This window comes from Urocampus carinirostris, chromosome 8 (assembly GCF_059441175.1).
Source record: "Urocampus carinirostris isolate Australia breed hairy pipefish chromosome 8, RoL_Ucar_1.0, whole genome shotgun sequence".
Lineage (NCBI taxonomy): Eukaryota > Metazoa > Chordata > Actinopteri > Syngnathiformes > Syngnathidae > Urocampus > Urocampus carinirostris.
Window position 1 is genome coordinate 43,104,929 of NC_142356.1, and position 15,391 is coordinate 43,120,319.

The 15,391-nt window shown below is 39.0% G+C and overlaps 1 protein-coding gene across 2 annotated transcripts in view; it reads right to left on the reverse strand.

The window, feature by feature from the left end:
- LOC148361950 (uncharacterized) overlaps positions 1-15,391 on the reverse strand; it is a 294,325-nt gene that overhangs the window by 10,616 nt on the left and 268,318 nt on the right. The window contains exon 3 of one of the 2 annotated variants that reach the window (XR_015851172.1): positions 13,677-13,952. Coding sequence is in view for 1 of the 2 variants with exons in the window: in XM_088342799.1 (XP_088198925.1) it covers positions 13,735-13,952 (218 nt within the window). In the remaining variant the exon portion in view is untranslated. Of the gene's footprint in view, positions 1-13,048; positions 13,953-15,391 lie in introns of those variants that run through there. The other variant, XM_088342799.1, reaches the window with a different exon arrangement.

Sequence of the window (15,391 nt, forward strand, 5' to 3'; positions counted from 1 at the left end):
TGGGAGGAAACCGGAGTACCCGGAGGAAACCCACGCAAGCACGGGGAGAACATACGAACTCCACACAGTAAGTCCGGTAGCTGGATTTGAACCCACACAGGAGGTTCCCAAGACCTTAGAACTGTGCCGCACACGCGCTAACCACTGCGTCGCCGTGCTGCCTATACTGTAATGGTTAAAAAAAATAAAAGAAAATAAAAAAAAACCATTTTTTTTTATGCGCGTCGCAGATTTTTCCTTTTTGCGTTTTTTTTCGGCGGAACGTCAGCGGACGCGGGATAAGGCGGCCGGTGTTATGCCGAGAAATGCATCCCTGCCGAGATTTGCATCCCCTAGCGACTATAACTACTTTTTCCTTGTTTTATCTCACTTTTATATCACTTTTCGGGAATGTAATGGCGAACATATGACCAAAACCACTTCGTCTTGCATTTGTTGGGAATGTAATACAACTTAAACCATTCCATCTTTGTATTTGTTGTAAATGTAATCGAACGGTATAATGCACACCGTCAATAAATCACTTTTGAGAACTGTCATGCACTCTACCATAAAGCTTATTATGCTGAAATAAGCTTTATGATACAGTAGAAAAAGGCAAAATAAACACGTTACCTGCTCAAAAGTGATTTAAATACGGTGTGCATTACCGTTTGATTACATTCACAACAACGGCGGAGGTCACTCCCGGGCCCCGCGACGGAGCGAGTTCGGCGGACGCGGCGTCACCCTAATAAGGATAAGCGGTGCAGATAATGAGATGAGATTTTTTTTTTTTTTTTTGAAGGGTCGTCGCTACTTCGCAGATTTTCACTTTTAGCGGGTGGTTTTGGCGCCATTAACCGGGTCTAAAAAAATAATAATTTAAAAAAAATAGACAAATATACCCTTCTTTCTTTCTTTCTTTCTCTTCTTCTTTCTTTCTTTCTTTCTTTCTTTCTTTTTTTCCTCTCGTTTTTGGCCTCCCTCTATTTCTCTGTCTCTCTGTGTGTCTTTCTTTTTCTATCCCTGATTTCTCCTCTGTCTCCCTCTCTTTCTCGCTCTTGAATTCTCTTTTGCTTTTTATTTCTCTCTCTCTCACTTTAATTCTATTCTGCTTTTCGTCATCTCTTTTTTCTCTTCCCCTACTTTTTCTCTCTTCCTCTCTTTATTTCTTCCTTTTTCCGTCTCTTTCTCTTTAGTTGTATCTCTCTTTTTATTTATTTCTCTCCCTCTCTCTTTCTCTCTTTCTCTCTCTTTCTTTCTTATCCATTCTCTTTTATCTGATACATTTTTTTTTAGTTCTCTCTCTCTCTCTTAACCTCTCTCTCTTTTTTTTACTCCTTTTCCCTCTTCTCCATTGCTCTATAATCTACCAGTCCGACCCAGTGTGAGTATATTTTTTCCATTATCTTAAAAGAGATTGACACCTCTGCCTGCCTTAATCCATAAATCAAAATTCTGCTGTATCAAAAGTTTGCAAATATTTTTAATTTGATAGAAAAAAATCCTTATCAAAAACGGAGCGCACTCTCGGAGTTTATAAAGATATAAACCCATTGCTGACCATAGTATTCAGATAAAAGCATTTAAATAGAGTTTAACTACTGCGCATGTAGTAAGCCCGGCCCACCAGCCATCTTGCTTGGCTGCCCCGGCCGTTCTGACCACATCCGGTTCAGCAGACGTATTTATTGAAAGGTCACGCATGCGCAGTGAATACAATGGAGTCGCGCATGCGGATTACATTACATACAATGGAAAAACATTGAAAACGTATCACAAAAAATGGAATTAGACTGAAAACATGGATCTTTGAAACGTGACTATGTGTGTGTGTGTGTGTGTGATGATGCCTTGTATATTAAAGATAGAAAAACAGGTTAAACAAGTTAATTTCATAGCATAGGAATCTGAGAAATACACAACTAAAAGTAGCTTACTTTACACTTAGTGCAAAGAGTCGGCACTTTGAGCAGGGATGACGGGGAAACATGAGGTGAGGGAGTGAGATGGAGCAGAGTGGGAAAATCAATAAGCTCTGTGGAGAAATGAAAAAGACACTGTGTCCTGCCTGACCCTTGGCTCCCCTTGGTTTTTACGTGTGTGTTTGCACTTGTAAATAAAATATTTGCTCATTGATTGGAGGTCTGAGGTGGCTCCATATTTCATTCCAACTTTAATTAATCACAGTCCAGAGAAAAAAATATTTGGACACCTGTCTAATTAGGTCACCAATCAAGGCTGGATGTTGTGATTATTTTAATTGTACAATGGCATTTCGCTTAAATAGCAACACATTGTCGTTTACAGGCTCAGGTGTCCTTGTAACACATTATGTTATATCACGCAAGGAGCGATCCATTACTTGGGTTAATTTGGCCCACCTTTTCCACAATATTCCTTTGATTTTTGTGATAAATCTGTTTTGGAACCAGAGGTGGGTTAGAGTAGCCAAAAATGTTAGTTCAGTAAAAGTACTGTAACTTCAAAATAACATGACTCAAGTAGAAGTAAAATGTAGTCATCCAAAAAATTACTTTAGTAAAAGTAAAAGAGAAGTTGGTGAAAAAACTACTGCAAAAATACTGCAGACGAGGACTTGGAGAAGTGCTACTTAGTTACTTAGTAACAGCTTCAATGTAGTCTAATGTAGTGGAGTAGAGTTCAGTTTCTTCTTCACAAATCTACTCATGTAAAAGGAAAAAGTATTGTGATTTGAAAATACTCCCAGAAGTACAAAATGTCCCAAAACATACTGGAGCAAATGTAACAGAGTAAATGTAATGTACCCACATTTGCTTATACTTTTGTTCCTGCAATGTCTGTGTCCTTGAAAACTGAGGGGTGATATCAGCAAAGTAAGGGGATATAAGATGGAAAGCTTGGCTGTGTCAATATGATGGGAAAGGACGGGACAGATTGAACAAAGACCCCCAACTTAAGAGCAGCAATGTCTTTATTCCTGCTTACAGCTGCCTTCCTTACTGACTTCCTTCTTGTCACCGACATCTGAGAGGTCATGTTCACCCACCAGCAAATAGCCTTGGCATACATCTTTGCTTTTTTTCACCCAAAGAACCCCAATTGAGCCTCCGACCCATCGTTTTTGGTCCGGGTTGGTCATAATTTAATACGCCTTCAGGCTATAGCAAAGGTCAGGATCCTTTCTGACCGAAAGAGCCATAAAAACAAAAATATTAAAAAAAGAAATTTCAAGAGAGCCACACCATGTATTTTACAACAAATTTCAACAAAAACCCGCTCTCCAGACTAAAGCACGTTTTATTTAACTGTGTGTCATTAGAAGATTTAATCCAATCTAAGAAATAATAATAATAATACCAGAGCGTGTATCCCATATCATCCATCCATCCATCCATTATCTGCAACGCTTATCCTCAGTAGGGTCGCGGGGGTGCAGCTATCTTCGGGCAGTGGGCAGGGGACACCCTGACCTTGTTGCCAGCCAGTCGCAGGGCAGTATCCCATATCAATATACTTAAAATTGATCTCCTTCTTTCAGTAAAACAAGATTGTTAATTCTCATTTTGACACATGTAATTTTCGTCCTAAATTGTTTCCAAAACGGGTGTGAGTAAATATATAAACATAAAAATAATACTCATAACGATAAGGATATCGTCATATTTACCTTTGGCTCAAACTACACTGAGCGAGAGAAAGTGAAGGGAGTGCCTTGCGCTGTGTGCGGAGATCCGCCTACCTCTACCGTTAAACCAATCAAATTGCCCTCAGTGGTTTGCTGGAGTTTAAGTTTCAGTTTCAGTTTAATTGTATCCACATTCCTATGATGAGATTCTCATGCGTCCGTTTGAACCAAACTGATGTGTTGGGAGACATTAGGTGACCAAACCCCCCAATTCCAACCCCTATGCCAAGCGCCAAGCAGGGGGGCAATGGGTACCAATGTTATGAGTCTTGGGTATGAGGCTCGAACCAGCAACCTCCCAGTCTCAGGGTGAGCGCCCTACCCGCAAGGTCACCGAGCTGGAGTTTTTAGGTATTCACAGTTTGTTCTGTGGGTTTTTATCATAAACTAAACATACATCGTTTAAAAAGCTTCGTTTTAAAGGATTTCTTAGCGACCTACTGCCAAATGGGGTACGTTGGTGTGACACACTGACAGTAAACTGTAGTTAAGAATGTGCCCTGTATATACTGGACTGAACCTAGTGCTGCCTCAATGTGGCTTCGTCTTCGCACGTACAAAATTTGGATCTAGCCACCTAACTTTGGACCACCACAGAGAAGTTTTTTAGAGTCAAATATTGTCTCCGAGCCATATGTACTCATGAAAAGAGCGATGTATGGCTTGTGAGCTATTGGTTCCTGATTCACAAGCTAGAGGCTTGTACACTCCATATTTTTGTGATACATTTCAAAAGCCGACCCAGACGGCTATTGTCTGAATCTGACGGCTGAGTTCTGCCTCTGAGCTCCTCCCTGAGGGCAACGGATGAGAGAAAGTCGCCATTTTCAAATCACTGTTGTTATCCTTGTGACGCGAGCTTTGTTGGAGGGTTACCGTAAATTCCGGACTATAAGCCGCTACTTTTTTCCCAAATGTTCAGCACTGCGGCTTATCCAGTGAAGCGGCCAATTTATGTAATTTTTTTAATGGCAGCTTGTGACGAGGAAGACTTCAACTCCTTAGATTATGCAAAAACTGTCTACACGATAAAGGTTCTTTCAGATGGCGAGGAGACGCCTTTTACAGCGACAGTTATGGAGAGGAAGATGAGGACGGTATACCGTGAATTTAACAATTATGGTATGCTTCTTTAACAGATACGTTTGATACGTTGCATGCGTGTTGATAGTAGCGTGTTGGTACCTTTCAAAGGCACGGTTTGGGATGAAAGTTATATTATTATTATTAAAGCTTTGAAAACTCTCTCGGTGTACCGTCTTTCTTTGTAAATATGTGTAACCATGTATAATATGTATTTGCAACTGTATATTTTTGTAATGTATCTATTTGTATTTATTTGAGACACTGATGCTGATTTTCACGAGCGAATAAGAAAAGAAGGGGCGGAGCAAACGCGGGCTGATGGGAACTGGGGACGGGTAAAGGGGAGTGTTTGTGAACTGAGGAGACAATAGTGGATATATATTATTCCCACCCTTACCTTTGGAACTATGCACTTTTTTTTTCTTGGATTACTTTCAACTCTGCAGTTCTGCATCAAATGATAAGTAGCTTGCTCTGTTCATTCCGCGTATCGACCCAGTATTGCAGTATTACTGGGAATGATGCAATGGCACTGATAGTTTCTTGGCCCTTTGGCTAGGACCTTGACTCAGTTCCTTAATTGGGAACAAGTGTTTCGGCCTATAGGCTTTGAAATGTATCATGAATTGAGTAATAATAGATAGTGGACGATTGATAACGAATATATATCAATAAACTTATACAAAATCCCCCCGTCAACAGAATAGTTCATTCAAAAACATCCATTATTTAATGTGGGCACATGCGGCTAATATACCGGTGTGGCTTGTGTATGTACCAAGTCGTTTCCTCCCGAAATGCGGTGGGTGCGGCTTATAATCAGGTGCGGCTTATAGTCCGGAATGACGATAATTGAGGTCCGAACAGCAGTGGTGGAGTTCCTGTATAACACCCATTTGCAATATTGTATGTTTGAAACATTATTGAAAAGTTAGAAAATCACCTAAATGGACACAGATTTGATTAACGAGTAAAAAATGTGGTGTACAGAAAGACCGTGTAGGAGACTCCAAATTCTTACTGTTGAAAATGAAAGCAAGGGTGTTGTAAACTGTGCAAAATGAAGAGGAAAAAATATTAGCAAAAATTATTAACTGTAAAAACATTAAAAATGACATTTGTTATAACTTTCATATAAGATGCATTGACTTTAATTAATTAATTAACTTAACTCAATTAATTAGGCAGGCAGGGAGACATAGAGAGAGAGAAAGAGAGAGAAAGAGAGAGAGAGAGAGAGAGGTATATATATATATATATATATATATATATATATATATATATATATATATATATATATATATATAGCCCGAACGGCAATACCAGATATTAGTAGTGGCCGGTTGAACGCCGTCTTCCACAGGCAGAAGCAAGCAACGGTAACGGGTAACGGTTCTTTACCGTGATATCGTTGAGTCGATGCAGGGTCGGAGGGATCTGTCCTTCTTCCCAACAAAGAAGAACCCCGCTCCCGCTGGCGGATAAGAGGCTCGAATGATGCCGGCCGGCATCCGAAATATACTTGTCCATAGCCTCCCTCTCGGGAGCCGACAGGGAATAGAGCCGACCCCGAGGGGGAGTGGACCCGGGCATGAGATCAATAGCGCAATCATAAGGCCTATGGGGCGGCAGGGAAGAGGCCTTTGCCTTGCTAAAAACCTCCCGTAGATGGTGGTAGCACTCCGGAACCCGGGACAGGCAGGAGTTAGTAATCATGACAGACTAACTCTATGATAATTAAAATAACCCAAAAAATCATATGAGTATCTTATAAATTTGATTTTTTTTAATAATTCTAGTTAGATAAATTCTAATTTGTTTGAAAAAGATGATCCTCAACTAGAGGGAGCTGACATTATTGTCTGGCATTTTCTTGTGCTTTTTTAGTCCTCATTTTTGTTTGCAGAACACAATACAGCCACATCTAGTGATCAAATAACACACACAGTCTCGTTAATTTACTTAAGAAATATTTAGATCATGATTTATGGTTATTTATTTGTTTATATATTTACACTGGTTTTTGAAAAGCTTTTAAATGGGGCTGAATATTCAAGTTCCAACAAGTTCACGGTAAAGACATCTTCTAAGGGCATGACAATCTTCAAGTCAAGTTAAGTCAAGTAATTTTTATTTGTATAGCCCTTAATCACAAAGAGTCTCAAAGGGCTTCACAGGTTATTACACAGACTATTTTTTCAGACTATTATCACACCATCCCCTGATCTGGAACCAACATGAGGGCAAGGAAAAACTCAAAAACATCAACATGAGGAAAATGAAGAGACCTTGAGAAGGGACCGCACATGTGGCATCCCCCTTTCAGGATTACCAGAAAGCAAAGGATGTTGCAATCACAAATAATACAGAGATATTGTCCACGAAAAGTATAGGTTATTCATATGCTATAGAGTAAAAGTGTGTTTTAAGCTTAGATTTAAACATTTCCACTGAGGTTGCAGATCGGATCTCAGGGGGAAGAGCATTCCACAGCACCGGTGCCCAGATGGAGAACGCTCTCGAACCAGCGGAACACTTCTTGGCTCTTGGGATCACCAGAAGACTGGCCTTCTCAGAACGAAAAAGCGGAAATTTAAACAATAATTTTTAATCTGCCGTCCTTGTCCCCTCGCATTCTGAATCCACCCGCTACTCAACTGAACCAGCTCAAGTCAAGTCACATCAAAGGCAAATAAAATGTAATTTCTCTTTAAATTGTATATTTATTTATAATAGGATATGTCATTGATATCAACGTTGCGAAACATTGACTGCAACAAAATTAGACATGGCACTCCAGGCTAAGAGAGCAAGAGAGAAAAAAATATCAGGATAACATGAAAAATTGGTTGTAATGGGTAAGTCATAATGATAATGCAATGAAAAATAATAGTGCATTGTTTGCTATTCTGGTTCAACCCCTTTTTTTCTCCACCCAAATCCTTTTGTTTCAAGACGTATTTTGAAAGAACATAAAAGAAACAAACAAAAAGTTATTAGTGAATATACAACTTTCCCATTTGTAGTTTGTTCACACCCTAAAACTGTCCAAATGTTTGGACAACATTGTATAGTTCTCTTTAAAGCAGACTTGAAATGTGTATATATTGTTGTGCTTGCATCGCTACTTGATGCTTGAAATATTCTATCCGTGAGCACTTAGGAATAGTGCAATTCTCAAGTTGTGCAGAATTCACCCTGACAATTATTTAATTGATGTGCCTCGACTCGCTTTAAATCTGCCGTCTTTAAAATCATAACAGTTGGTTTGGAAAATACAGTAAATGCCAGGGTAATGGTGTCTACTTTTTACAACGATTTCATGTTTTTCCAGCCCCTTGTTGCAGCATTTCTCACACCATATACAAGTAATTATTTCGCGTCATAAAACTTGTAAAAAAAAAAAATCTAACTTTGCAGTGTTCATATGCGCGTTACGTCTCTAAGATCTCTGTCTGCTATTGTTTTAATTTAATTTCTGGTTTGCTATTGGTTTGCATCCATGCATCATAAAAATGCTCAGATGCTGTTGGCTGAACTCCCTCCTAAAATGCCATTTTCTCAAGTCGGATCAGAACCTGTGCTTAGAGTTAGAGCTACTCCATCGTACCAGCTTGAATAAAGGCTCACCGAAGGTAAAAGGAATTTAATTTTACTTTTACATTTATTTTTCCTTATACTCTTATTAAATCATATATATGTATTTTACACATAAGTAGCACTTATTATGTAATAGTTTGTTCCTAATATCTAATAGGTATTTACAATTTTAATGTTTTTACCTGAGGTAGAGGGGTTTTAAACGTATGAGTTAATTGCCAGAGGTTTCTATCCCCCACCCAAAGACAATTTCACTTCAGAATGGATTAATATCGTACCCAGACTGTCTACTGCAATAAACGGTATTAATGCTCTCATAGAGCAGCCCTGTCAGTCATTTCCTTAAATTTAGCTTTAAAATAATTATTTTTATTTTCAAAATAAATGCTGTTGATGTCCCGTGTCAGGTATTAGATAGATAGATAGATAGATAGATAGATAGATAGATAGATAGATAGATAGATAGATAGATACTTTATTCATCCCCTAAGGGAAATTCACATTTCCAGCAGCATCCCTGAGCTGAGAACAGTACAATAATAAAGCCAAAAGAATACAATATACAAATACCCAGTGTGACGTGCAAATGCCCACTGTAGCGTGTTATATAGAGTAACTAAATAGTGCTACACAGAATACATATTGCAGTAAGATTCGGTAATATCCAATGTAGGTGGTGTGGTTTAATGTGGGCCTTTACTCTGCCGGGTGGAGTTAAAGAGCCTCATGGCATGAGGAAGAAAATATCTCTTCAGTCTGTCCGTAGTACAAGACAGTGACAGCAGTCTGTCGCTGAAACTGCTCTTCTGTCTGGAGATAATGCTGTGTAGTGGATGCGATGGATTGTCCATGATTGACCTCAGCTTTTTCAGTGCTCGTCTCTCAGCTACTGTTGTTAGTCTGTCCAGGTCTTTGCCCACAACAGAGCTCGCTTTCCTAGCCAGCTTTTTTTGAGTGAAATTTGTTGTTACTTTGTTGAGGCACTAAAGCTAAACGGTCACAAAAACATTCACTTGAAGAATATGAAAAAATAATTAATATATTGTAAGCGGTTGACCTTTTAGGTTTTTATGCAGTCATTAAACGCGGTTGCTGCACCTCTATTCTCATTAGGTTAGAGTATGAATGGGCCTCTGTGTATGTACACGCGTAAATATCACCTGTTTAACGATTACACACGCACTCACACACTTTGTTATTTCATTTCATTTATATCACCCACACATTTAGAGAAAAAAAAAGTTTGTGTCGGATAGCTGATCTAAACTCTGTGTGAGTTACTGTAGAGCAGTGGTGTCAAAATAATTTCAACTGGGGACTAGTTCGTTTAGAGAAAGAGAGGAATAAGAAGCGATGAAGAAAAAGAGAGTGAAAGAGATAGAAGGAAAGAAAGAGAGATAAATAGAGGGGAGTGTTGCTGCTAGGATAAAACCTTTGGCGGGTCCGCCAGCTGCATGTTTGACACCTATGCTGTAGAGCAGGGGTGGCCAACCCGCGGCTCTCGAGCCGCATGCGGCTCTTGAACTAGTTCCATGCGGCTCTTTAGGAGCTGTTATAAACTGGTTTAATGCGGCTCTTTCGAAGCTGTAACATGACATGCATCAAGAATGTTTAGCCGGCACTGTAATTTGCCTTCCCTGTAGCTAGATGGCACTCCGACAATGAATGTCTGTTTTAGTGACGTAAAACGAGCGACGAGAAAATATTTGTTTGACAAAATGTATTGTAGTCAATTTATGTGAAATTACCTCTTGAAATGGCAGGTAAAAAGGCACAGCCAAACTAAAATATGAAGAAGAACACAGGACGTTTTTGCCAGAATAGGAGAGTTTATATTATTTTATTGAACGTAATGGCAAGCCTATCTGCCTTATACGTAACGCGGCATTAGCACATTTCAAAGCTTCAAATCTTCAGCGTCAATTCAGCGCACTCCACCCTAACATCGAACAGGAATTTCCAAAAGGGACTGAACTTAGTAAGAAAAAGTTGTTGACTACGAAAAGCAAAGCAGAAAAACATTTGCATTTCTTTCAAAAAAAATATGAAACACTCTGAGACCGTAACGCTTGCTTCTTATCAGTTAGCTTGGAACATAGCACGGGCTAAAAAGCTATACAACGAAAGAGAATTCATTAAAAATGCGTCATTGACGCCTTTGAAATCTTGGCCCCTGTAGACAACAAACTAAAACAGAGCAAATCAGATGTTCAACTGTCTCGCCACAGTATGGAACGAAGAATATCCGATATTAATGCAGCTGTTGAATAACAGTTGCACACTGACCTGCAAACAAACTAACTGCAAGAGCTACGGATGGAGCGCCAGCCATCATCGGATCAATGAACAGGCTTGTGGGACTGTACAAAGCTGATCAAACATTTCCAGACTTTTGGGATTTCCACTGCATCATCCACAGGGAGCAACTCGTGTCTAAATCACTCAAATTTGACAACGTCATGAAACCTGTGATGGAAATCGTCAACTTCATCTGCACACATAGAATAGAATAGAATAGAATATGCCTTTATTGTCATTGTTACAACATGGGATATGCTCTGACATGCGCTTAACCGGAGGATATTCAGGAATATCATCGCTGAACTGGACCAAGGACTTCCAGGTGACCTGCCGCTGCACTGCACTGTGAGGTGGCTGTCAAAAAGCCAGGTACTATCTCGCTTCTTTGAGCTTTTGGATCCAGTGAAACTTCATGGAAGAGAAGGACAAGGACTATCCCAAGCTCTCAGACCTCAAGTCGATAATGGATCTGGAACAGTGCTCACAATGTTAACTGTTGAAAATTATTGATATTATCATGTTGGTGTGGTTATTTTCATCAGATCTAGTCGAGTAGAGATTTGTGTATGCGTGCGTACATGATTAAAAGATGTTTATGTGTATAATGTGGCTTTTTAGTAACAAAGAAAAAAAATAATCAACTCGCCCCCGTTAACAACTATGATGTGGCTCTTTGTAGTAACACAGACGAAAAATTGGCTCTTAGTCGCTGAATGGTTGGCCACCCCTGCTGTAGAGTATCAATGGTCATATTCAATTGACTGCAGAAAGTTTTTTCCTCTTGATGATTAATAGGTTTTACGCATAGAAGCAGTGAAGTCACCAGGATAGAAGAGTAACAGAATACTTGTAATTAGGATATTGAAATGTGATTGTATTCCGTTACTGTCATGAGCGTAACCGGCCTGTTTTTAGGGGTGCGGAAGCACCCCAGAAAATGATAGCATTTTTAAAACGCTCTTTTCCTCAATGAAGTACAGGATAGGCTTGAATATGATGGAAAATGATATATTAAAAAACAACCACAAGTGTTGGAAATACTCCACTGCCTTGAAATGGTTCAGTCCATTTGATTCCTAGCATATGAACAGTAGCCGAAGTTTAAAAAATCCCATTGAGAATAAAATTCAAGCTGATAATGTATTTATCATCACATTTTGATTATCTAAAAATCATTTACAATTTAAACAAGTTATAAATTGATACTGATTTTTATGATGCTGAAGTCTTATCTTCTTGCCAATAAAATAGTTGGTGTTTGAGAACACAAAGGTATATTATTTATGACTTATTTAAATCACTGAATCAATATTTCTAATAACTGAAAGACGCTGGGATGTGATTGTTGGTGGAAAGGGAGAGATATAAGACACACAGGGTGATCAGCACCCCCTGAGCTCTGAAACTAAAATCGCACCTGATAAGAGTTACAGAAAAAGAAACATCATCAAATTACAGGTACATTTAGTTCAAACAAGATTACTTTCCAGGTGTAAGAAATATGGGTGGTAAATAAATTATTATAAAAAACAATATATTGACCAATTGGATGAAAGAGCCTAGTTTATTATTTTCAAAATTTGTCTCGCATTTTTGGAGCACCACATACGTTTTTAGATCATTATGTCAGGAAAACAGATGGAAAACCTTGTTTAGTTATTCTGAAGGGTGGCTACACACACTTTAGATTAATTATTTTTTACAATTTTTGATAGTTTAATATACCGTAAATTCCGGACTATAGAGCGCACCTGATTATAAGCCACACCCACCTCATCTTAAGAGGAAAACCGATTTTGTACTTACACAAGCCGCACCTGTATATAAGCGGCATGCGCCCACATTAAAAAAATGTAACACAAACACAAAATTAACCCAAACCCGACTAAGTCCCGCGATTGAAACTTAATGTCCTTCATAAAAGTACACAGTCCAAAAATGAATGGAAAATAATACCCGTACTTAAGGTTTGATGCAGACCTGCAAAGTCCAGGTCCTGTTGAAAGTAATCCAAGGAAAAAAGTAAATATTTCCAAAGGTAAGGGTGGGAAGATTATATATATCCACTATTGTCTGCCGCTTCCACAAACACTCACCTTTACCGGTCCCCACTTCCCGTCAGCCCGCGTTTTTTTTGCCCCTCCTTTTTTATCCGCCCGTGGGAAACATATCAGAATAAGTGTCTGAAATAAAGACATTACAAAAATATACAGTTGCGAATACATATTATACATCGTTACACATATTTACAAAGAAAAACGGTACACCGAGAGAGTTTTCAAAGCTTTAATAATAATAACTTTCATCCCAAACGGTGCCTGTGACAGGTAGCAACACGCTCGCAATACGCTCGCAACACAGTAAACGGGTCTGTTAAAAAAACATACCGTACTTGTAAAATCACGGTAAAACGTCCTCATCTTCCTCCTTAGAACTGAAGCCATCGAAAAGCAACTTTGTCATATAGACGTCGTCCCACGCTCCCTTATTCCAAAACACGCTGGCAACACGCTCGCTCCTTCTTTATCGGACTGCTCGATTGCTTTTAGCTTGAAAGCTGCGTCATGTGCCTTTTTTTTTGCATTTTGCATGATGAGGGTATGTTTACGCTAATTTAATTTACTGTATGCACAAGCCAAGAAGTTGCAGTCTTCCTCGGCGCATATATTCCACTGGTCTAAATCTTACCTTTTGCACTCGAGCGCCGCTGGCGGCCGTTAGAAAAATTATATAGATTGGCCGCATCACTGAATAAGCCGCAGGGTTGAACGTTTGGGAAAAAAGTAGCGACTTATAGTCCGGAATTTACGGTACTTTAATCAAGACACACATGCTCCTGGATTTATGGACTTTTCTTTTACTAATCTTCTACTGAAGAAGCTTGAATAGAACACAAAACAATAATAAGAAAACAAAACAAATACAACTAGAAGTTGAGAACTTAAACTGGCACCATTTGGATGGACAACAACGTTGGCTTGATTATTACGTTATTGTATTTTGATAGAATTCCCCTTTTTACGTCACACCATCATACCTAGCAACAACAAGATGTTCTGCAAAGTTATGCTTCGATGACGATGACAGCTCAGTCTTTATGTCATCGGCTGTAGAGAAATGAGGAATCCTGGTAAGCTTATGAGCCGGTAATTACGCGGACCACAGGATGCAGAGTGTTGAAAGAGAGGGTGACTGCTGGTGGCTTGAGGCTTCTCTGAGGGCGCTGGGTTTGTCCCACTGGTTTGGCCGCTAGCTTGATCAAGCTTCGTACCGACCTGGGAAGGTTCTCCGGCTGGCCTTGGTCCAGCTCCTCCTTTCAGGACATGCACAAGCACAGTATTCACCTCACATGTTTTGACATTGTTTGATCATTTTCTTACATTGCAAACCGAAATTCTGACCAAACGTTGAATGCTCTACACAGGATGACAATGATATTTAAAACTATATTTACATATGCATTATGCGTTGATAGACAAATTGTATCTATCATAATTTTAATTATTGACAATCGACATAACGCTATCAGGAGACCAGAACAGACCAGGAAACCCCAGAGCATTCGTTTCAGTTCTTTATTTAAGGAAGCCTTCAGGGCTTGCGGGAGACGTGATGGTCGTCAGACGTCAGCAGCGGAGCCGTAGAGATAGCTTCGGATCAAGTGGCCAATCGGAGTGCGGAAGTCAGGCAGGTCGAGTTTACCTGGGCTGGAGAGGAGATCGAAGCGTGGGACGGAAACAGGTCGGATCGGGGGCAGGCAGAAACCGGCAAGCAGATTTCTTTGACGAACGGGAAATCAAGAGAGTCACACAGAGTTACAACAGTACACTCTGACGAGGAGGTCTAGGCGTAGCGTACCTAAGAGCGAAGTGCCAGCCAATCAGAAGGACCCCACATGATTGCTACAGGTGATCAGAGTTAGTAATCATGACAAACACTGGTATTTTTGTAGTAGTTCTGCAGTCTTTTTGCTGTGTTTCTGTGGAATTTTCGTAATATTTCTGTAGTGTTTCCCTAGTATTATTTCTGTAGTAGTATTTCTGTATGATAGTATTGCTGTATTTTATTTATTTTTTAAATGAAAACAAAATAACATTAAGGTTTTAAGGCACTGAATTAGATATTTTGTATAGTAGTAACTTTGTAACTTCCACAGTAGGATTTTGTGGTGTTTTTTGTAATGTTTCCATAGTATTTCAGTAGTGTTTCTGTAGTAGTATTTCTGTAGTCAAATTTCGGTGTTAAAGTATTGCTGTAGTATTTCTGTATAATTTTTTTTCTTTTAAAAATGAAAGCGAAATAATATACTAAGGTCCTGGTTTCAAGCCCTGAATTAGATTTTTTTGTTTGGTAGTTTTGTAGTATTTCCACAGTGGTATTCTGTAGTATTTCTGAAGTATTTTGTAGTATTAATGAATATGTATTTTTGTAATATTTCAGTTGTATTTCTTAGTATTTTCGCGGTATTTCTGTCGTAGTGTTTCTGTATTTCTGTGGTACTATTTCTCTTTTATAGTATTGTTGTCGTATTTCAGTATTATTTTTTCATTTCAAAATGAAAGCAAAACATATCAGGTTGCTGTTTTAAGTACTAAATATACAATTTTGTTTGGCAGTAATTTTGTAGTATTTCTGTCAGAGTGTTTTGTAGTAGACACACAAAAGGACAAGGCTTGCACTAAAAACAACTGTATTTTTATAAGTAGTACTTTATTTACTCGAATACATCTTGTCATATTTTTACAATTTTCA